Source organism: Trachurus japonicus, chromosome 4 (genome assembly GCF_045865225.1).
Source record: "Trachurus japonicus isolate A0001 chromosome 4, Traja_1.0".
Taxonomy (NCBI): domain Eukaryota; kingdom Metazoa; phylum Chordata; class Actinopteri; order Carangiformes; family Carangidae; genus Trachurus; species Trachurus japonicus.
In genome coordinates, this window is record NC_140910.1 from 6,939,261 (window position 1) to 6,963,154 (window position 23,894).

At 42.2% G+C, this 23,894-nt stretch overlaps 3 protein-coding genes across 12 annotated transcripts in view; all 3 read left to right on the top strand.

Moving 5' to 3' along the window:
* Positions 1 to 497: 497 nt before the first annotated feature.
* Positions 498 to 17,865, top strand: espnla (espin like a). Its single transcript, XM_085773616.1, has 11 exons — positions 498 to 828; positions 1,442 to 1,632; positions 3,724 to 3,910; positions 4,529 to 4,711; positions 4,811 to 4,942; positions 10,929 to 11,084; positions 11,487 to 11,598; positions 11,724 to 11,896; positions 11,989 to 12,153; positions 12,816 to 13,777; positions 16,767 to 17,865. The coding sequence occupies exons 1-11, from the start codon at positions 535 to 537 to the stop codon at positions 17,296 to 17,298; spliced, it is 3,087 nt and encodes a 1,028-aa protein (XP_085629742.1). The 5' UTR covers positions 498 to 534; the 3' UTR covers positions 17,299 to 17,865.
* Positions 17,866 to 18,239: 374 nt separating this feature from the next.
* klhl30 (kelch-like family member 30) lies at positions 18,240 to 23,172 on the top strand. 6 transcript variants are annotated; one of them, XM_085773617.1, is made up of 8 exons: positions 18,240 to 18,387; positions 19,050 to 19,847; positions 19,953 to 20,154; positions 20,732 to 20,827; positions 20,981 to 21,136; positions 21,417 to 21,605; positions 22,276 to 22,421; positions 22,541 to 23,172. In XM_085773617.1, exons 2-8 carry the CDS (start codon positions 19,074 to 19,076, stop codon positions 22,787 to 22,789), a joined length of 1,812 nt encoding a protein of 603 aa, XP_085629743.1. In that variant the 5' UTR covers positions 18,240 to 18,387; positions 19,050 to 19,073; the 3' UTR covers positions 22,790 to 23,172. The 6 variants fall into 6 exon arrangements, with proteins under 6 accessions (XP_085629743.1, XP_085629747.1, XP_085629749.1 ...); XM_085773621.1 differs by having other exon boundaries at positions 20,732 to 20,818; XM_085773623.1 differs by having other exon boundaries at positions 18,246 to 18,387; positions 19,053 to 19,847; positions 20,732 to 20,818.
* Positions 23,173 to 23,410: 238 nt separating this feature from the next.
* The window catches only part of crocc2 (ciliary rootlet coiled-coil, rootletin family member 2), a 33,865-nt gene continuing 33,381 nt past the window's right edge, over positions 23,411 to 23,894 (top strand). For 4 of the 5 annotated variants that reach the window (XM_085773608.1, XM_085773606.1, XM_085773610.1 and 1 more), the window contains exon 1: positions 23,417 to 23,680. In XM_085773608.1, the coding sequence (XP_085629734.1) occupies positions 23,624 to 23,680 (57 nt within the window). In that variant the 5' untranslated portion in view covers positions 23,417 to 23,623. Of the gene's footprint in view, positions 23,681 to 23,894 lie in introns of all 5 variants that reach the window. The other variant, XM_085773607.1, reaches the window with a different exon arrangement.

A 23,894-nucleotide genomic window follows, 5' to 3' on the forward strand; every position in this document is an offset into this window, starting at 1 on the left:
TGAAATACGCTATGAAGATGATAATCTTGTAAATGAATCAGCCGTTGACTCCTCCCCACTGGGATGAATTTTTTAAATACTTGTAAAAAAAAAAATCTCTCATTGTAATCCAGCATGCCTTGGCTCCGACTTCTCCCATTACTTAAGTTTCCGTGCTGCCTGAGCTCCCCCATCTCCAGTGGAGCATGGGTGCGTGTGCCAGCATATGGTCAATGCCACACAAAGGAGAGCAGGGGGGCCACGAGTGCTGCGTCTCCACCCGTCTTTCATTACCTTTCTATCTCGCTGGCTCTAGTCTAACCCCCCCCTCCTCACTCTCCCAAACGGCCATGCCGGCCAGCTGGCTGCTGCTGGGGTGTCACTTTCCTGGCTCGGGCGTAGCAGGCAATGAGTGCAATGAGTTTTTTGTTATTGTATGAGAGTTTGCATGCCTGCTTGAAAACATGTGGGCAACCTGCTGGGATCTCTACAGTAAACAGCCCCCTCTGAGCTGATCCTGTGTGCCATAGACCACTCATACTGTAGCAGCCAGGGATGGTGCTCCATCGGGCCATCCAGGCGGCTCGAGTCGGGGATCTTTCGACCCTGAGGCAGCTGGCATCCTCTGGTCACCTGGCACCGGCCATCACTGACGCTCAAGGCGCCGGCCCAGTGCACCACTCGGCCAGGTGTGGCCGTCTGGAGTGCCTGCGTTACCTGGTGAGCGAGCTGGGTCTAGCTGCGGATCCCCGGGCCTTGAACAGAGCCACGCCAGCACATGATGCAGCTGCAACTGGCCACATCCGGGAGCTGCAGTGGCTGGTGGAGGAAGGAGGCTGCAACACTGAGGTAAGCCTATCCAAGCCGAGAGCAATCTGTACACAGGGAGAGCGAAAACCTACCCTGATAGCTCAAATGCCTTGGAGAGATGCCACACGTCCAGCTCTCCTGCTAATTTCTACTGACTCAGTTTGTGTGTCAGTCGAAATTCAGGTGATGGCTTTAGATGGTTGTCTGTGAGACGCCAGAGAGCAGTTACGTCACTGCAGTTGTAAAAGGTACTGTAACTTACCTTTTCAGATGTATTACCAGCTGATTACGTCATTTGGTTTTGACTTACTGAGTATCCATTAACATTATGTAGGAAGTGTAATTATGTCCAGATGCTTGAGAGGAGCTCCCACTAAACTATCGCTGTTAGTTAAGTAGAGTCAAGCCTCTCCACATCTCTTGGTTCTCAAAACTGGACAACAACATTATGATTCAATTTACAGGGTCATGCCTAAAATTAAAGAAAACATATAATGTTTCATGTCATCTTATTTTTAATATAGATCTTGGTTGGTGGTCCTCATGAGAACACTTTCAGTAGCTTTTTGAAGCAAATTCTGTTCAGTGTTACTATACCTTCCACTTTATTCTTTGTGATCTTGTGAACTGTCATCTCTGTGAACCTTTCCAGGACAGGGATGCAGCCGGTGCCACAGCGCTTCACCTCGCCGCTCGGTTCGGTCGAGTGGAGGTCATCAAGTGGCTGCTCTCTGTCGGAGGAGCAGCGGAGGTGGAGACAAACTGTGGAGCGGTTCCAGCTCACTACGCTGCAGCGCAAGGAGACCTGGCCTGTTTGAAGCTTCTCATTCAGCAGGCGCCAGGGTGAGTTCACTGCTCCCCCGACTGAAATCTCTTGACAACTGTCAGATGAATTGCCATGAAAGATTTAATGCTGATAGTTGTGTTCCTCAGAGGATGCATCCCTGCTGATTCTAACATCTTCTTTAGCGCCACTGCAAAGTTTCTGGTGGTTCACAGACTGACATACTTAAACAATTATCCAATGGATTACAAGACAAATTTTGAGTCCCCTGAGGATAAACCAAATCATGTGATCATATCACAAAGACAAAGTTGTCACCTGTCCTGTCAAATGTCTCAACATGGATCAACTCAGAACTTGGTATTCGCATCCAGTGTGTACAGATGGTGAACACCAACTTTTCCTCTGATGTCACTATGAGGTTCACTTTTTAGTTCTTGACATCACTCAAACCCTAGTAGATACACACTTGTGAAATTAAATACACGCACATTCATTGTCCCCTCAGGATGAATTGTAATGACTTCAGTAGTTTACATCTGTATTACTGCCACTTGGAGTAGAAGTGGTACACATATGTGAATATGTTATTGTTTTCTTTTGATAAATTAGTTGAGCTACTTCGCACTTTTTCCACTTGTCCCCTAATCATGCACACCTATTCACTATTTCACCATCTACCTCATCACACACACAAAAGAAGTCAGAGATTACCACAGTAACCGAGGCTCTTTACACACAACTTAAACTTAAACTAACAACTGAGCAATAGACTGAAATGAATTATTTAACGACCTGACCTGGGGAAATGGGTGGAATGGGGAACGGGAAACCTTTGGTAACCATTAGAATTAGGGACACAGCCTTTGCCCTCAGTGAACTGTGATCACAAGAAACACACTGTTAGACAAACTCAGTTAGACCACACACCGTATCGTTTCACTTGAACCATGTCCATGAACATATGAGCTCCTAGAGATGTGTATTAACCATCATACCTGTGTTGCTATGAGCGACAGTAGAGTAGTAAGAGTCATTGTAAATAATGAAGCTATATTTAGGCCCTGATGTGCGTACACACACAGACACACAAACACCACTCCCTAGATGAATCCCATCTCTTTTCCATCTCCTAAACCTGAGACACTAAGTCAGGACTAGATAAAAACATGTCGGACTTCCTGCTTCATCTTCTTGTTACAGGAGCGTATGACAGTAATCTGCATGACACATGACGGGGTCACAGCATCACCTGTGACCATCAGTAACCTCTGAATAAAACATGTGTAGACGCTGTCGATCACATATCAGCCTTGTTGTTGTCAGAGTGCAGTCTGTGCGTCAATGTAAACGCAACCCTGCTGATTCAGATGATAGTAAGAAGTCCCTTGTAAGATTCTTCAGACGTAGAAGATAAAAACAGACAAATGTGTTCATTTGTTTATTTATAGGATCCCCATTAGCTGATGTCATGACATTAGCTATTCTTCCTGGGGTCCCCAATGCAATTAACAGACTCACATTCATCGCTGTTACAGATCACTGTAACACCTCATCATATACACAAACAGCAAATGGTCTAGTCTAAACTACATTATGAGGTACAAAGAATACATCATACATCACATTACATTACCACAGCAGTTCAACCCACAAATAAATCCTATAATAAATTATTATGCGTTATATATTTCTTACTCATTGAATTTACAATTTATTTAAATAGTCTATACAAATACACACAGGTTAAGGTGGAACTGAGGTGTCCAGATAATAGTAATCATAATAATAACAATAATTATGGTGTCTATTGGCATCTTGGCTTCAGCAGCGGTGCCAGAGTTGCAATTTCTCAGGGTTTTTCTTGTTGCTTTTATTATAACATAAAAGAGAGGAAACGGGTTGTAGGGACAAAGTCACATGCTCTTATTTTCTTACATTTTTTAATTATTATTTCAGCTATTTCCTGCCTTATTTTTTAAGTATGAATTATTGATGTGATCAACATTGTGTGTGAAGAACTGAATCATCCCACTGAGCATACAATAGGTTTATGAGGACATATAATTATCACACTTATTTTTGAGCACATGAATAATCCAAACCCCTAACCCCGTCCACCTGTGTTGTTGTTGTATGTTGGCATACAGGTGTTTGAACCACCAGACCGGTATGGGTGCCACCCCGCTGTACCTGGCCTGCCAGGAGGGGCACCTGCATGTTGTGGAGTACCTTGTCAAGGACTGTGGTGCTGATGTCCACCTGAGGGCTCACGACGGCATGAGCTGCCTGCATGCAGCTGCTCACATGGGCCACCAGGCTGTGGTGGTGTGGCTGGTCAGTAGAGACGTCCACATTCATTCATTCATGTCACACCATCGCTATGAAACCGTTCCTGAACTGGTTGTGTCATGGTCTGTGTCCCTGTGTCTTGTCTTAGTGTCTGTTTCTTTGTGTGGTTGAGTTGTTAACTGTTTTATTTTGAAGTTCCTGTCTTGTCTTCCTGTGTTCTGCCGCCCGTTTGATCACCCGATGTCTTTCACCTGTCCTGACTGCACCACCTGTGTCTTCCCTTGTGTATTTAGCCTCAGTGTCTCCCTTTGTCCTTGTCGGATCGTCTGTGTTTATCCCCTGCGTTGCCTCCATGTCCGTTGTTCCATGTCTGCCCATCCAGCATCCTTTTGTGTCTTTGTGTGAGTTTTGGATATTTCGAGTCTTTTCGTTAGTACTTTGTGGGTTTTCAGTTGTACTTTGGATTCCTTGTTTTTTCCCCTGTCTGAGACTTACAGTAGGCTCGTTGACTCTTTTGTTGCTACTTTGTTTCTGTTGTACTTTGATTATTACATTTTTCCTTAATAAACTTTGCAATTTGAGTCTGCCTTTGGGTCCTGCATTTCGTAACGTGACAGGTTGTTTTCCTGGGTTTTGATTTTTCTATCGACTCTTATCGAACAGGTGAGCTGCACTGAGGTCAGCCTGTCCTGCCAGGACAGAGATGGAGCCACTGCTCTGCACTTTGCAGCCAGCAGGGGGCACTATTGCATCTTGGAGAGGCTGCTTCACATGGGTTCAAAGGTCATTAAGGATTACTGGGGAGCGACCCCACTTCATGATGCTGCAGAGAATGGAGAGCTGGAGGTTGGTCGCGGCTCTTCTCTGTCACCACAGTTGTCCTGTCAAAACAGAGTGTGTGTCGTTTTATTTCCTCTACTCATCCTGTCATTGTCCTTCTTTCAGTGCTGTAAAATCCTGTTGGCCAATCATGCAAACCCCTCAGATCAAGACATTGATGGGTTCACAGCAGCAGACTTGGCAGAGTACAATGGACACTATGAATGTGCCAGATATCTCCGTGCCATGGAGAAAACCGTAAGCCCTCTCCCTCACCTACAGTTCATCCTGCAGTCTATTTTGTTTTGCATGTTTTCTTATTTTCTTTCTTTGTGTGTGTGTGTGTGTGTGTGTGTGTGTGTGTGTGTGTGTGTGTGTGTGTCAGCTTTGCCAAGCTGTTTATCTTGGCATGAAAATCAAAGCTGCGTGTCGTTTGGGGAGAACGGTCAACAGCAAACATCTGGAAGATCTTGGAACCTCGGTGAATCATTTTCTTAATTTGCGACATGTATTTCATTCAGGTCAACCCTGTCCTGTTCTCTTCCACTCAGCCTGATTGCTTCGCTCTCAGAGTAAGAGCTCTGACAGAGTGGAGGCTTTTGTGTGGAATAAAGGCATTACAAGCTGCGATGCCGTGAGTGCCGGAGGAGATTCTTCCTTCTCAGTTAGCCACAAAGGACTCTCTGAGATTAGCTCTTTTGTGTGGAAAGCACGACACAGCTTAATGTGATTGATGAATATTTTAGTGTTAACACCTTGTTTGTGCCGGTGTTGCCTGTTCAAGTCAGGGATCAGAGCAGTGAAGACTGGGCAGTCATGTTATACAGCCCGCTCTGATACCTTATATCCTGATTTATTTGTTTTTCCTCCCAAAAAAAAGTTCCATTTTAAGTAGGTTTAGAGGATTACAATTGATACTGATATTTACATTTGAGCTTGTGGAGTCAATTTGAAATAGTAAACAGTGAATACTGTTAGCTGAAAGGGCCTATGGGGACCACTCTGAGCACACTTGTTGAACCTTAAAGCCTTGCAGCTGTCCACCAGCAGCCCCCTCTCTCTCTCTCTCCATCACACTCCACTATCGCTCCGCTGGCGCAGACGGACTCGGAGTAACGAAAGCTGCTGGTCAGCAAGAAGCCAATGAATAAGTCAGTGAAGAAGAGCAGCACTCATAACATGAAGAGGATGATGACAAGGAGCCAGCGAGGCGTGGCTGCCGAGCCCCCCCCCCCCCCCTTCAGAAATAATCCTCCCATCAACAATGGAGAGCTAATTAGCGCAGGGGCCGCTGTGGCATCAAACACAGGCCGGAGCCGCCGCCAGCTAAGGGCCTATCAGTTACCCCTCTCCAGCGGCTCAGGTGGAGGGCCCAGGGGCTGAGCCCGTTATGAGATCCACGGGCTTAAGTTTCAGTGTTTTCACCATTCTGATGCCTGGAACTGGCAACCCTATCCCCCTGTGGACTTGGAGAGCAGGATGTCATTGGCTCCACGCACACGTTTGATTGTGTGTCATGTTTTTTTCCAGGGACTTGGAAGTGCTATGATTGTCACCTCTGGATACTGTGTAATGTTGGTGGCAGACAGACCGGTGTATTATGTTTCTTGGCAGTGTATGAGTTGGACAGACAAACTAAACAAAGGGGGGGTCATCTGATAGAGAGCCCGGGACAGCAGTTGATTGATTTGATATATTTGGAGAGCAGACTACTATATGTAATGCTTTTGAAAACTACTGTGCCAGAGATGAGCTGCGCCGGTAGACGTGCTTTAATTACATTTCTGGAGGTGTTTCACGTTTGTAAAGTGAAGATCGCGGGTTCCATCGGTTCTAAAGTGTCAGTCAGATAATCTCATTTCCGAGCAGCGACCTAAAAGGATTGAGACATTGACCGGGGAGAGCTGCGTATTTGGCCCCCGCTGCATGTTTGGATCGCTCACAACAAGGTCAGACTTGTTCAGCGCTGTCAACCTCTCTTCCTCATCTCGCATCTCAGGAACAGCTGCAATCAAATAAACAGTGTGTGGTGTGAGGTTTACTTCACACGCATTTGTTCTCCATTCACGGTGATCAGGCCAAAGATAGTGCTGTTTGTGAACAGTATTTTTAGAAGCAGCTCTGTCAGTCCAATACATCTCTATGTTTTTTAGGACTGACTCATTTCTGCATTGTTTTTTTTAACAATGAGAAACAAAACACATGCTCCTCCAGCTTTTTACATTGGTTGGATTGTCTGGCTGCATCCCAGTTGCAGATTGAAAGTTCAAAGCTGTACTATAAAATCTATATCAGATATTCACACACTTATCAGTCTATAGTTTAAGGGGATAGTTCAACATTTTGGCAAATTGGCCCATTGCCATAATCCCTATAGTCATAGCAGTAGGTTCTATACCTTTATTTGTCGCTACTTTTAGAACGGCGGAGCAGAGCCACGAGCTGCTCAGAGCTACACTACGGAGGCTCATGGGATTTCTTGATGTCTCTCATCAAACTCCAAAATGTTGAACTATCCCTTTAAAAACACCTCTGTGATTGTGTTTTAATATGTAAAACAATTATATTGCCTCGCCGTAGTCATTCCTCCTTTTCATATTGGCCCTGAGGAGATCAGTTCCCAGATCATGTATATAGTATGAAACTGATTTGTTGGAACACGGGCTGCTCATGTTAACTTAAAGTGTGAAATGTATTTTTGCACAGGAGGGCTGTGGATTGAGAGCCTTTTCCTTAATGGTTGACTTCAGTGATAAAATCATAGTCACCATGTTTGGTTGTCAGCTTTGTTGTTGTTCACTCTGTTTGTTGTTGTCAGCTTTTCCATATTAACAGTTAAAGCCATCCGTGTAGGCTGAAGGTGTCACGTTTTGCCCCCCCATCCTGCGCTGCTCATCCATGACTGTTAGAAGAAGAAGAAGCTTCCCCCACTCAGTTGTTCCAAGTGGAAAAATCAGCTGAACATGACTGTCTGGATAAAATGTCTGTTTTCCAGCTGCTTTGACAGCTCTTCCGTTGATACCTTCCTTCGTGCAACGGCATGGCCATTGGTTTGTCCATGCATTAGTGACATTACGGGCCACCCTATCCTTTCTCTTAATTATTAACAGCATTCTCCGATCAGAGTTTATTGTTTATTGCCTGGCGGCCCTTGGCCACTGGCGGAGAGATGCTGATGATGGTGTCAAGCGAGTGGTCGGTGATCTTAAGATAGCGTCACATCCTCAGTCAGCACGGAGCGTCTGCTCTGCTCCGGATGCCTGGCTGCACCTGCACGACTCGCTGCCTCTGGAGTTTCACTGTCGCACCAGTGTGACACCGGGAGAATTTAGTCAAGGTCAAGGTTGGTGAGTTTTAGTTGGTTTATTGATCATTTCCACTCTTTTTATCCTCTTTTTGTGTTTTATTACCTTATGTTTCTTTGTGCATTGTTTATAAGTGAGTTACTGGAAGGGTTGAGTAATTATTTTGTGAAATGAAAGTGTTGTCATAGGTATTCAAGAGTCCCTTGCTGGTAGACAATTCTGGCATTGTTTAAGCTCTTTTCTGATCAGTTGTGGCCTCTTACGGTCAGGCATGACTAATACTCCAGGGACATGACCTTACTATAGTTTGTAATTATTTTTGATTATTGCAAATTGGATATGATTTTTCTCCTGTTTTGAATCTTGAAGTGTTTCCAGATACACTCCCTGCTCCGCCAGTTATGACAGTGTTTGAGCATGAAGCAGTAGCAGCAGTAGATGCAAAAAAAAAATGCTGTACCGTAAATGTTGGCTAAGGGATTGTGTCCGTCAGTTATTAGCCGCACAAGTATTTACCTCCACGCGGGAAACCTGAGAGCATTTTAACATGTGAGTGGACATGTATTTACACTGTAGTGTTCTGTGTATAATGTACACCCAATGTATACATTCCACGTTGCAATTTATCACCAAGAATGTGAATATTTCACGTGGAAGCAGGTTGGTTTAGTGATTGATTCCAGAGCACAGAATTACAAGACATGTTTCTTAAATACACACGGTGTTCTGACATACTGAAACTCTCTCATGCCTCGACCCACGGGGACCACAGATTACTGGTGCTGCATGTCGGACAATGAGACAGCGCTGAGTAGCTGTTTCTTAACTCTTGGCTCCTAATCTGTAGTGATCAGGGTCTTCGTGCTCTTTGATACAGGCAGAGAGAATCCAGGCCAAAAACAGGGTTAGGCTATCTATATCTGCGTGGCAATTGTGATGGGGTGGTGATGAAAACCAAATGCTCTTTGGCCACTGGGTCTAATTAAACACACACACACACAAGGGCTGGTTCACTGTTAGCTTTTAGGACATTGAACTGTTAGAAGAAGGGTCACAAAGGAATCGGGCTCCCTCTCCCCTTTTCCCATCCACTTTGTTTATCTATTTATGGATTGCACAACTTCTGGGAAGTTTATTCCTCCGCCTGAGCAGTGTCACAGCATATTTCGTGCTGTTCGACATCAAAGTGTAAGAGGAAATGGCAAGGACCACCTCATGGACACAAAGCACAACAGCATGCAGCAGCAGCATATTAGGGCTGCCTTTGATGTTTTGGTAACTAATAATGTCCTTGGAGAGCCGAATTTGATATGCTTTCTGCATGGAGTGCATTAAGACAACGCAGGTTCATTAAAGGGGATCTAAATGTTTCCATACATCCTACATCCTCCCTAGAGTGGTGTGAAAAACTGCCAATTATTCAAGGTTGCTTACTATCGCATGTGCTTGTTTTGTTCCTTTGTCTCTCGTATTGCATGTCCTCAGGCTCTGATATGTTTGATCTGTTAGTTTCCATTTTGTTTATCTCATTTGTTAATTTCTTCTCCATCAGAAATAAAGTTACATTTTATAAGCATCATTTTAGCTGTGAAAAGCCTATAAAAACCTGATAAAACCTCTCTCTTACTTATATGCCTAAACTAATGTACCTATAACTTACACTAAAAGCCTGACCGATTTCTACCATATACTGTATGTGCTTACTGAATGTTAGGGCAGAAGTGAATACATATAACTGTTTTCTCTTTTACATCTACCAGAAATACTGTTGAGTTATATTGTCTTTAGCAACAAATTAAAGGAAACTAGAGACCATCTTATGATGGGGTCACATCAGCAGGGACGCCTGACATTCTGACTCATTCACTTAAGAGTCTTAACTATATTGTCTGATTGTATCTTGACATTATCATGGTGACAGAATCTGTCCACACAGACATATAAACACTTCCCAAAGTCCTCATCATCACCTCTGGTAGGTGCTGCCACAGTAGGTGGACTACAATTTCCCATGATGACAGGCACACAGGCTAACAAGGTGAAAACAACACAGGCCCTGCTGCTGTGGCCACTAATAAGTGTCCTTGGTTCAGTTTTTTTCTGTTCAATGTTAAAAAGAAGTGACAATGGATAAAATTGCTCACTTGTGTCATGTGTCGGATGAAAACTGCAATGCAAGGCAACACAGCAGAGGTGAATATAAATCACTTTCATATATTCAGTCAAACTACCTCAAACTAAACCTACTGTATACTGGAGTGGCATTCACAAAACTTACAGTACAATAGAGTTTTCCACACTCAAATACCTCGTACATAATTTGTACTTGGGCCACATTTCATGCTTGAAAGCTGCTGCAGGCCAAGTAAAACATCTATTACTATTAGAATTGGCTAAACCTAATGCCACATATAGGAAGATTGGCACGGATTAATTCTGGGAACATTCATTCTCTAAGAACTCAAAAAGACCAAATTTATCAAGTTTGGATCGAATTTATAATTCCAATTTCAGCAAACTTTGTACAGTATGACTCCAGTGTTTCATATAGTTTTTCTCTTCTTGATGGAAATGGAATGGAAATGTGAGCTCCCCTGCTTTGAGTGCAAATCGTTACTTTTTTAAGAAAGTAAGATGGATTGAAGTAGAAATTAGTGTGTATGCTGCATGTGTGTGATTAGTGGTAAAATCAAGATGTGTTTGTGGACAAATTCTCTAGAAAGTAAAGATGAAGGGTCTGAAAGCTCCTGAGCTATGGCACAACAAGCACCGTGATTCTTACACACTTCTTTCTGCCGCTCCACATTTACACTTGTGACTTGTACACAAAAAGGACCTCATGTATTTGAGCCCATTTTTGTGTATTGAAAATACCTTTTCCAAATAGTATAAATCATGTTTGTTAATTAGTATTAATGGTGACTCTGTGATATTTGCAGACAGAGAAGCCCAGCGAGGTCATCTCTCCAGTGGAGGCAGGAGAGAGGGTGAAGCCAACTGTGTTGTTGCAGCGCAGCAGGGAGGATTACTACGGCTGCCTGACTGACACATGTGCAGACAGTCACAGCACTAACACACCCATGGATAGTTTAAAGGTAAATCCAGAGCTGAGGTCTTTTTCTTTACTGTGATACTTCTTCTTATTTTAATGAATGAATGAATGAATTACTTTTTTTATTGTGTCATGCATACTTCTGTATGGGTTTATAAGACACCAAGAAAACAAACTGGGTCCAGAGCACATTATCAGCACATCAAAGAAATAAGAAAACAAACAGAGGTTCAAAACCATTATCTGAAAAAAAAGAAAAGGAAAACAATGCCAAGGTTTAAGAGAAATCATCAAAAATAAATTAATCAAAATTTCCTGTCTGCTTTTCCAGGCTTTAGAAATAAAACTAGCAGTCTTAAACACACTGAAATTAAATGATTAAATGATTTCATACTATAATCCACACCAAATGTGCATGTGTGTGTCTTTTTGTTTTCCTAACCAGCAACCTGAGAGTGAGGAGCCCCCGCAGGCCAGATACCCTCCATCATCCACACCTGCTGAGTCAGAGAAAACCGCTGTCAACAGATTAGAGCAGGTTCAAAAAGCAGCATCTGGTGAGAGCAACATTTCTATTGATCTGACTCTGTTTAGATAATTTAGTGGTCACTGTGAGTTAGTCCAGACAATGGAAAAAAATCTGTGTTATTAAAGTGCATTGAAAAGATGATTTGTATTTCAGTTATTAAAGGTTTCAATCAGCGCAAGGCAGCTGGGAGTGAGGTAACGATCTGTGCTGATAAGACGATGTTGCCTGATGCAAACCTGCTGGCTGAAAGAAAACTGCTTGGGGACATGAAGTCCATTCCATCTTTGAGCCAATCAGGAATATCAGGAGCCTTCACTGGACAAGCAGTAAGCAAACAATAAGCTCCACTACTCTACTGTACATCTGTCCTTTTTCTTTCTTTTTCTTTATTTTTAAGCTTGAACACTGTCCTCTGCAGAGCAAGATGGTAGTTCTGCCCACTGAGGAGGCCAACCTGTCAGACATCGACTACCTGGTGCCCACCCATGATGAGAGAGGCCGTCCTATTGCAGAGTGGAAAAGGCAAGTCATGGTGAGACAGCTGCAGGCCAGGCTGCTGGACGAGGAGGATCAGAGAAGGAAGGTAATGTTTTTGTACAGATGGTTAGATTATGAGTGTGTTACACGTATTCATGGTTCAAAAGAAAATTAGGCATCATTCTGCAACTACATGACTCATTTTTCACCAAAAACATATTTTGGCTGATGGTGTTTTGGTAAAAAAAAAAGAAAGAAAAAGAAAGAAAAATCAGCCTCAGAAGCTCAGAGAGTTGTGTTCACTTTCATACTCTATAGACTGACTTATCACTACCATTTTGATAATCAGTTAATCATCTGACTCACTGTTGGTTACATAAAACAAGCTATTTGAATATATAGGAAACTGCTGAGTTTTTTTTAAATGTGTCTTTGCAGACCTTGAAGGTTTTGTACAGCTTAGTTGAAATCATGAAATCGTGTCTTTATTGAGTCTAAGCAGACCACAATGTGTAGTGTAAAAACTGTTCTGGTTTGTATGTGATGCAATTCTAAATCTGTGTCACTAAAAACACTTTCACCATCATTTACTTTTAATTGCATATAACAAATCACCGAACACATAACACGTTGCCAGTAAAGTCATATTTCTGAGGTTTGTATGAGGTTTGGGTCACTGTATCATAACTCTTTCCCTTCGAACGCCTAAGCCATTTGAAATGTTTAAAAAATATGACACTCTGCATTTTTATCTCCCTTCTCTTACAGGAAAATGGGAACAGATATGCCAAAGTCAGCTGGAGGTACTCCCAAGCCCATAATGCCATCCTGGGGCCCTCTGGTGAGCTGCTGACTGAGGATGACCTCATCTATCTGGAGCAGCAGATTGCCAACGTCTCCATGCAGAGGAACTGTGAGGGCTACGAGCTGGAGCTGGCTCGTCTGGCCGAGGAGCTCAGGCACATCCTGCCGGCGCCCATAGTCAACATCACCGTCAACACGCAGTTCAGAAACTTCTCAAGCCAAGTTCCTCTACCCGTGTGGTGTGGACGCATCTCGGGCATCGTGAAGAGCATGTCTCTGCTCATGAGCAACCTGACAGACCAGCCTTACTGCAAGATGCCCAACACTGAACTGATCACAGTCTTCTCTCAGACCCCAAACAGGCAGAACTCCACCAGAGGACGCAGGGAGAGGATAGAGGACGAAATCCATCAGTTTGGGGTGTCTGTGAGGACTCTGAAGTCAAACTTTGAGACACAGGACTCACCTTTGTCAGATGAGCCAGAGGAGGAACCCGTCCTGTTAAGTTCTTCCACACAGCTCGAGGCCGAGGAGTCAGACACACAGCCTAAAGTCCTGAATCCGGCCCAAGAAACAGACCAGAACAGTGACTCCGGCATTGACTATGATGAAAACGTTGCAGATGTTCTGGAGACCACCAGCCTGAGAAAAGAGCGTATAGTTGTGCTCTTCTTAGGCCACTGGAAAAAATCTGCCTACACTGTGACACTGAAGAGCAAGGATGCAGCAGAGAGGAAGATGAGTGGTGGCAGTCAAGGGACGGGTGACAAATCTGGGTCAGATCGTAGATGCAGCGTGGAGAGCACCCAGGCGAAGATGTTGAACAGTTCTCTGGGGCATTTCTTCAAGCAGAGGAGTGCCGTCAATAAGATGCTGGGTAACTGGAGGAACATGATCTCCAGTGTCTCGTCCAGACAGATACGAAGGTAGGGTTGGATGACTTTTTATAATTTACCATCATCCTTGTTCTGGCCTAATCCTAAACCTAATAAAACTGCACTAGTAAAATCCAATTCTATTTGTCAAGGTTCATTAAACTTAGGTAAATTATTTTGTTTAAAGGTTTAGTTCAACATTTTTGGCAAATTGGCCCATTGCCATAATCCCTATAGTTTTAGGACTAGGTTTGTTATCTTTAAAGCAGAAGTAAGTGATATATTTGTGTTAATATAATTCTTAAATAGTTATATCTTCCGACAGCAATCACTTACATAGAGTGTTTGGACTGAAACACGGGTCTCTCAGTCACTCTGCTCTGCTCTGAGCCGAAGAGAAAACATTTATCGTATCGTACAGTTTTTATCCAATGAGGAGAGAGAACGGCATGCAGGGCTGTGTGTGCAGCCAAGGAACGCCGTGAATGTGGTGACGTAGGGACGAGGACTGTTATGGTGCGTTCAAGGAAACTCGTATTTTTCCGACCGTGAAGTGGTACCAGTTCGATCTGGTACGAGTTCACCGGTCGGAAGTTACGAGTGGCCGTTATAGTGACTTTCACCGGTAAAACAGGTCGGAAAAACACGAGTGGGTTGCCTGAAACGCTACAAAGTCGTAAGTTGTGACTTGAAGCTGTAATTTACGATTTCAAAAGCCTGCCTGGAACGCAGCATTAGCGAAAACGACCGGACCACTTACTTCTGCTTTAATTGTCAGTGTGAGCTATTTTTAGAACAGCGGAGCAGAGCCGTGAGCTTCTCAGAGCTATGCTACGAGGCTAATGGGATTTCTTGGTTTCCCTCATCAAATTCATCAAATACACAATCCAACAACTCCAAAACACTCTTTCTGGACAAGTTGTGACCTGCACATTCACCACGCAATGAGATAATAACGGAATGTTACGAGACAGAGTCGTTTTCGAGGTAAATGCAGAGAACGCGCATCAGCGGTTTTGCATGAATTTACCTTGAAAACAACTCTGTCTCATAACATTCTGTTATTACTGTATCGCATAGCGTGGTGAATGTGCAGGTCACAAATTGTCCACGAGAGTGTTTTGGAGTTGTTGGATTGTGTATTTTATGAGTTTGATGAGGGAAACCAAGAAATCCCATTAGCCTCGTAGCGTAGCTCTGAGCAGCTTGCAGCTCTGCTCCGCCATTCTAAAAATAGCTTGCTCCGACAATTAAAGGTAACAAATCTACTCCTAAAACTATAGGGAATATGGCAATGGGCCAATTTTCCAAAATGTTGAACTATCCCTTTAAGTAATTAAAGTTACGTAATGCAACACTAATATCCAAAGGACAGGACTGACATTTATAATGCCATGTAATTGAAACGATGAGACTTTTGCAATCACCCAAGTAAATACCAGCCACATGACTTGTCTTCTCTTGTTACAAAATCTCTCCAGGCTGCATGATATTCTGTGGTTCATGGGTTTCACAATGGAGTAAAACAAAAAGAACAAACAACTCAAAGCACATCTAATGTGTGAAATCTAATGATGAGAATAAATCCTGGTAAAAGTTTTCATTCATAGGCTCTCCTGCTTCCCCAAATTATACATGGCGTGGTCCGAGACTGTGTTGTTAGACCTGGTCAGTCAGTAGTCAGTTTTCCCTCTGGGCTCATTCAGCAAGGCCCTGCCTCTGTTTCTCCACAGCTCCACTTGCCTATTTTTATATTTAAATGGATCAGTGTGTACAGTGTGATTAAAGGAAACACTCATTGTGACAAATTCACAGAAAATGTGACTGAACTCTGCTTCTTCATATTGCTCTATGAAGCTGTTTGCCTCTTTTGGTTGATGTAGCAATTTTACAATAAACTGATTAACCATATACTATATGCTTGAAAAAGTTGGAAACTAAATTCAGTATGTAATAGATCTAGCTGACAAACAGTCAGCAAACCCTCACCCCCCTAACCCTTCATTGAGAAGCTCTGGATCAGGCTTAGTGCCCTGCCCACCACAGCTGCGTGTGCCAGTTGGGTGGTGAACGACCAGAGAGCATCAGGATGGTAAGAGGAGGAAACATCAGAAAGACTCAGGCACATATCTCAATCAGAATCAGAACAATTATCCTAGTTAGCATCTTTTATTTGTTTATGTTTGTTAGCTTGTGACTGACACAATTTTAGTAGTTGCACTAATGCAAAGTCTCCCTCAAAGGTTTTGAGTTAATTTAGCCCCACCCAGCATCCCCACAACTTGATAGGATTGGTTCATTAGGTTTGTGATGTATGAATCCCTGACTGTCTAATTCTGTGTTTATGAGATTGTCACTGGTTCAGTGCGGTTTGAGGTGGAAAGATGGACATGGTGTTGACTGATTATTCCACTCATCATATGTCTTTCACAATATAACATCTGTTTTAGATTATGGTGTCATTTATAGGAATGCCTCTGCCTCCACACTTGCTACCCCCAACCCCATTTACCATTCTGCCATTAGATTCATTACTGGTAACAGCTATTTGACTCATCATTGTGTTTATGAGAAGGTGGGCTGGACCCCTCTAGCTTTAAGACGAGACAGGCATTGGCTCTCATTCATTTCTAAAGTTTCGGGGAAAAAAAGAAACAAGACCATACACATGTTAACAAGGTTTAAACAGTTACTGCATAAGAATAACATTATAGTATTGAACTTAACGATTAAGATTGCTTTGACTTCAATGCATCAGTGAGTGTCATCATGGTCCATCCTGTTGGTGTTAAGATATTTCATCCTGGACAAAGTCCTTAAGCAACATTGCAATCCCAGTAACACCCTGCTGACACACTAAAATCTAATCTCTGAAATATTTTGTCTTCTTAATTCAATATCTTGGTGCTGTGGATAATATGCTTTGAGCTTTGATTGAAAAATGAATCAATTAACTTGAATATCGATAAAGAAAATACTGTGTAGTGGCAGCCATAGTGTAAATGCACGTTGAATAACCATACAGTGTTGTAATCCACAGGCTCCACAGGCAGAAAGCCCTCTACTCCCCGGAGCAGTTCCTGCCCCGTCTGGATGGAGTGCCCGTGGAATACGACAGCCTGACCCTGGATCTGTTCATGCTGGGCTACTTCCACATCCTGGAGCTGGAGCTGCCTGTGGACGAACGCAAAATGAGGCACCTGCTGTGTTTTGAGGTGTTCGACCATGTCGGCAGCTTTCCCTGGGAGATGGTCAGGGACTTTCATAAGGCCGTCATACAGGACATTGAGGCTGGAAACCGTGAGTGGAAGGACGGCTTTGAGGACATCAAAGTAAAGTTCTTTGGAAATACTGTGAGCCAGACTGAAAGCACTGCAGAAGTGGTGAAACATAGCCTCCCAGAGTTTAAACAGGTCCCTAAAGTCATTGTCCAGACACCCACGCCTGACGAGGGGAATCACTACAAAGGAACTGATATTTCCAGTTTTAGCAATGACGAGATTTGTAAATACATCGACCGAAGTTTTGCCTTTTGGAAAGAGAAAGAGGCAGAGATTTTTGATTTTGAGTAGTTGCTTGTTTTTTTTGTTTTGTTTTGTTTTGTTTTTTGATATTTTGTATGCTTTGTAGGTAGATGACATTAGGGCTGGGTATCAAAACTAAATACTTTCTGAATGGTGAACTGAATTGTCTGTAGTATTTGTCAAAAACTACAGGCTGGCACTGATTGCTCAGCCAGATCTGTAGCCTTGTTTACTTATTCAGATATTGCCTAATTTAAACCATTGTTTTGTTATTTTTTTATTGTGTTATATTTAACATACACAACATAACATTCAAAAAAAATGAATTTCGTAAGTTTAGACTGTTACATTTTTAAAATGTTTGTAAAGAAACTGTGTATAATACTACTATTAGATGTTATTTGAATGTTTTGGTAGTTTTGAAAGTCTTGTATCAAAGTGAAAATGGCATCAAAACATTTGAAACCATACCCAGCCCTATTACAAAAGAGAGTGCTTCAAGTAAACAAGTGTGTTTTGAGGTTAATGGAATTCTTTTTCTTTTTTTCTTTTCTTTTCTTTGTCTTTCTTTCTTTTCTTTTTTTTTTTTTAGCATTTTATGTTAATATTCTGAAAAAAGGATCCATGGCTCAGACAGGAAGCACACCAATTTTACAATACTACAAAATAAATCATTACACTGATACTTTGAATATTTCATTATTGCCATATTCTGTAGACTATTATAATTCCTAACCTTTTTAAGGCACCTTAAATACATTTTTTATAAACAGCTACTTAACAGTACCACATATTCTCAGAGTTGTATAAAGTAGTTGTAATAATTAGTTGCAACATTCAAAAATCATTGCAGCCTTGTCATTGACCTCCATTACTGGCTTGGGACGTTGAGAAAATGCTAACTATGTGCCTGTAACAGCAGCTGCGGGTCCCATGCATGTTGTTTGGAATCTGACTTCAGGCACAGCGTCAGTCAGTCCTAAAAATAACTAAGTGAAAGACAGGCAGTCCGTCCCAGTGACTTGGCAAAAGCCTTCCACCATGCTGCCCGCTCCATGTTGATCTAACCAGCTGCTCAGCTACAAACAGCTTCTTTACTGGAAGGATGAGCCATTATTTCCATTCTCTTCTTCTGTGGTGAGTTTTTTTTGTTGTTGGTGGTGGTTCTTTACTTAATTTCACAGTATTTGATGACAGGAAATGTAATTTATTGTTGGCTTTGGAAGAGATTCGAGTCATGCTGTTACAGCACATCGTACTTACAGTATCATAAGCCAAAAGTACTTTGTAGTCCTTTTAATAACACAGTGCAGCCACACGTAGAAGGCAAAGAGCTTCTTTTACATGACACTTTTTATGTTTTTGTTGTTTGATAAGGGAAAAGAAAAGTTCAATGTGTCTCAGTGATTCACTGTGTGTCTTAGGGGTTTGAATTGGTTCCATAGTAAAAGAAATACATTTTATTATGTTGATTAAAAATCGGTTTTACTAGTAATTACGTAAGTACAACTCCAAATATGATTAATGTATTATGAAACATTTTTGTGGAAGCAATACTGTACATAACATTACTACACAACAAAGATTATGCAACATCTCTCTACGATGCAGGTCAATCAAAACTGTCTTTTAAATAAAATATGCTGTTATCAAGACCATTTTAGGAGAAAATTATTGATGTTCTCTCAATAAACACTGTTTTAAATGGTTTTTTATACAGTACTTATCTCTGCATATGTATTTGTTTTTCTCTTTCTGTGGATAATCTGAACCTTATTTTTGCGTGTCTCTCCTCAAAGAAGATTTCCTCTACATTCTGAACCATGGTGCGCAATGTGGATGACCTGGACTTCTGCCTGGCCTCCCATCCCCAGAGCATCCTGGAGGGCTTGCGTTCCCTTTGCTCTTACCCCAAACTGGTTGATGTAACACTGAGCGCAGGCGGTCGGGACTTCCCTTGTCACCGTGGCGTGCTGGCCCTGTGTAGCAAGTACTTCCGCTGCATGTTCTCAGGCGACTTTGTGGAGAGCATAGCCGCCCGCGTGGAGCTTCAAGATGTCGATCCTGACATCCTCAGCTCCCTCCTGGACTTTGCCTACACGGGGAAACTAACCATCAACCAGAGCAACGTGGAGGGGTTGATCTGCACCTCCAGCCAGCTGCAGTTCCAGACAGTCAGAACCGTTTGCAGCCGATACCTGCAGCATCAGATCGATGCAACAAACTGCCTGGGAATCCTGGAGTTTGGGGAGATCCATGGTTGCCCTGAGGTGGTGGCCAAAGCGCTGGCTTTCCTCTTGGAGAACTTTGAGGCTGTGCAACAAAGTGAGGAGTTTCTGCTAGTGGGAAAAGACAGACTGGTTTCCTGCCTGTCTGATGAAGGACTACAGATCCGGGCAGAATGCACCCGTGTTGGTGCCATCCTGAAATGGGTCAACCACCACACGGAGTCTCGGCTCTGCCACCTCCCAGAGCTCCTTGCCTTGTCCCGTCTCTCTCTGCTCAGCCTGGACTACCTGGCTGACACCCTGCTGAAGGACACTCTGGTTCAGGCCTCTCCCAGCTGCAGGGAAGCTGTGGAAAAAATTCACAGAGAGGTTAGTGAGTTTCTCCTTCTTTTCAATCTTATCTTTGTTTGCTCAGCGCGAATAGATTTCCAAAAACAATCATGGCTTTTTTTTTTCTTTTTTTTTTTTTTTTAGAAAATGGATTTGGCACCAGAATATTTGGACAGAGTCAACTCTCAGAGTCCACAACCAAATCTGCAAGAGGTGCTGTTTGTAATGGGAGGTCGTTCTCTAGATGACTCAGATGATGAAGATGACTCAGATGAAGATGAAGACAGAGACCCAAGACTGCAAAGACTGCTGCCCAGGAACTGTGCCTTCTACAACACAAAGACTAGTAAAAATATTCTTCCCTATCACAATTTCAAGTTTGTTTAAGTTCACAATCCGTTTTACAACAGAAAATTGTTGGGAAGCGCCAGTCTGATTCCTCAATACAGTTTGGCAGATGTGTTGTAAGTCATTAAATTTAGTGCTGACAGAAAAACGGCTCTGCAGGAATGTGGTTTGGATGTGACAAAACTGGATTACCCTCTCAGTTCAAATGAACTTTTTATGATGTTGGAAAAAGGCATCTTTGTTCGTGTTTATTACATGGGACATTCAAGAAAAAATTGTTGCATCTCATTCTTAGATTTCTTGGTTTATGTTAAGACACAACATCTCCACGTTATTGAAGGTTGTGCAAGAGAAATTGTTGCTGCTGTAGTTGCTATTTCAGGCAAGCGAGCAATAACCTAGCTGTGATTTGCCTTCACTGAAATGGCCCTTGAGGACATTAATGTATCTTTGCCTCATTTCTCAGCTACACATTTGTCATCTGTAATCTATATTTGTGAAAACTGTGTAATGTAGTTTGTCTCACTCTTTGCATGATGCTCTAACATTAACTCCATTTAACTTGTTCTCTGCAGGACAGTGGCATGCGCTCCCTAATTTCCCCAACCCTAACAAGTGGGGTTACTCCATGGTCTCCTTGAACAATGATGTGTACGTCACAGGTGGGTCAGGTGCGAGCAATCTTTTAAAGCATTCACATTTCTCTGGCAGACAACAAAAGAGTTATAAAAAATGATTCTGAACAGAACTCACTATTGTTTTCTTTTATGCAGAATGAAAAACACTGTCAGACTTTTGAAAATGTGCCCTTGTCTTTCTGACAGGGGGTTCGCGAGGTTTGAATACCAACACCTGGTCGACCACAGAGACCTGGAAGTACATCACAAGAGAAGGGAGGTGGGTTACTGTGGCACCCATGCTTCGGCCTCGGACTAACCACACGTCGGCAACGCTCAATGGGGAGATTTACGTCATCGGAGGTAAGAAAATAAATACAGTGCAGCATGTGGTGCCTTAAACCTGCAGTGCTCTGGAAAACTTTGATAAACCCATCTGCTCTTAATGGCTCACCTCTGCTGTGATAATTTGTAAGAATTTATTTCTTCTATGTGGGTGAATAGCCGCAAATACGACCAGGTTCTGAAATCACAGCAACATTTTACATGTGTTTTTGCACTTTCACTTCCTTAATGGATTTGTTTTACAATTATCAAATCATGACTCATTTACCACTCATTCTGCTTTTATTCCCCTCTTAAGGTACAACATCAGCCCAAGTTGAGGTTGAGCATTACGACCCGTACAACGACACCTGGGCCTTGACATGTCCCGCTTTAAAATATGTCACCAACTTCACAGCTACAGCGTGTCATGGGAAGCTTTATGTGATTGGCTCATGTGCTATGAAGTACAATGCTTTGACCATGCAGTGCTACAATCCAGTTATAGGTAGGTTTACATGTAACAGGATTGTGCCTGTAGGGGAGACTGGGGAAAATTGCAACACTTTTTTACTTTGGACTACATTCAACAAACTTTTACATACAGTATTAAACTTACATGTGTCTGCTAATTAGCCATACCAATAAAGATGGTTACATATCAATCACAATGTCTGTTTAAATGAATTCTTCCATTCAAGACATTGCAACTGACTCCAAACCTGAGGACCGTTGCAACACGGATCAGGGACAGTTGCTACATATTAAACACACATTAAATTTTACTCATTAACTTTTGCTTTTTGTATCAATATGCATAGTATCGCTAAAATATGCATTGTTTTACAATAATACTATAGTAATATTTATGTATTTAGTAATATTTACACAATATGAGGTTTGTTTTGTGTAGAACATAGGCCTTGAGACAATGTGCAGTCATTAAAACTCAATAGCTCAGTGAGACAAGAAGAGTGGAACAATTTTGCAATACAAAATATTTTAATTAAACATGTATTCTACTTTTAGATGATTTATTCACTATATGACATCAAATAAATTGAACTTGAAGTTTTTACCAAACATTTAGTTTTAACATATAAATATATATATATATATTGTATTTATATATTTATATATATATATACAGTACTTTTTTCTTTTTTTTTTTAATACAGATAACTGGATCAGCATATGCTCGCCCTTCATCCCAAAGTACTTGTCCTCTCCCTGTTCTGTTTGTGTGGATGGAATTATATATCTGGTTGCTGACAACACTAAGAAAGTCTACTGTTATGATCCAGAGGCAAACATGTGGCAGAAGGTGAGCGTAGGGATCAGTGACAACAATCAAAACATGCAGTCGCTTGGGGAAAAAAGGATCAGTTTTGATGCTTATTATATTTTACATTTAAATATTTGATGATGTTTCTCTCTCATCAGGTCCAGCTTCTCCACATGCTCCATGAGAATGGTGGCCTGGTAACATTAGACGGGAAGTTGTTTGTCACTGGAGGTCATTGGAAAGGTATGGAGGGGGACTATGGGGTGGAAGTGGAGGTTTACAACCGAGCATCCAACGCCTGGGAAGTGGAGGGCTACCTGCCGAGACTTTGGTTCTACAGCGGCGTCTCTAGCATCTTCCTTGACCCATCACACTGGCCTGAGCTTTTCCCCACTGATTCAACATGACACTGTTTTCTGTCCTGACAGGACGGAGCTCAGAGAGTTCACTGAGACGTGCTCCTGTCATATTTCTGTAGAGAACAAGTGGAATGTTAATCACTGGATGTCATTGTGCCCTAGAATAGTGTGTTACATGATCCTCAGGTATTCTTGGTTGTGTTAAGACCGGCTTGGCTGCTCAGCTGGTGTTTATTTATACTTTGTATCATGTGTTTTAGATCTGAATTCCTTTTGTGTTATTGGATGGTACCTGTGAATCAGTCAATCTTTGTAGAAACAGTTTTTGGGCGTACTTTTATTATTATAATAATTATTCTAATTGGTTGTATTAGGCTTTGCAACTGAAAATGTTCATCTTATGAATAAAATGTGTTGATGAAAATGGTCAACCAGATGTACGTTGATAATTCATTGGGAAAACACTGTTTATACTTGCCCTTGGCGTCTTGATCATTAACCCACTGGAATCCAGCTGCTTGGTTCCGCTTGAGTCGTAGCGTCTGTGCTGCCATGGAAACACCCAAGCCAACATTCTGTTTCTATGGCAAAGGCCCGGAAGCGTGTGGTCACCTGGCAACGTCGACAGGGATCAGAGTGGTGACTCCTGCTTGCAAGTCGCTCTAAAAACTTCCAGTGTAGTTTCACTCTGAAGTCTTTACTCAATGCTGGTAACAGTTTAACAGTTCTCCTGTCTATTTCTCATCACACAGTGGTAGTGATATGTCAGGTTAGCGTTTTGTTTGAGCCATAAAAATGTGTCCTAGTTGCATTAGCGTATAAGCAAGCTAACGCTAACGCCCAAAGCTAACATTTTACTACCAAAGTTTGGACAGTTTTGCAATGAGTTCTGAACAGGAGCCAGGTGGACACTCGCCCAGACTGGAGGATGTGATTCAGGTTGGTAACAAATACTATTTTCATGAGGCTGTTTAAAAAAACAAACAAACAAAACAACACAACAACAACAAAACAAAAGACACTTGGGAAATACAGGTGTGAATAATTAATGAATTAATTTCGTTGCACTGCTTTGGTTTCCTATTGTATAAGGTTACTCCCTGTCACACTGTTGCTTAATTGGGTACTTGAATATAGCAGAGCATCTGTTAGT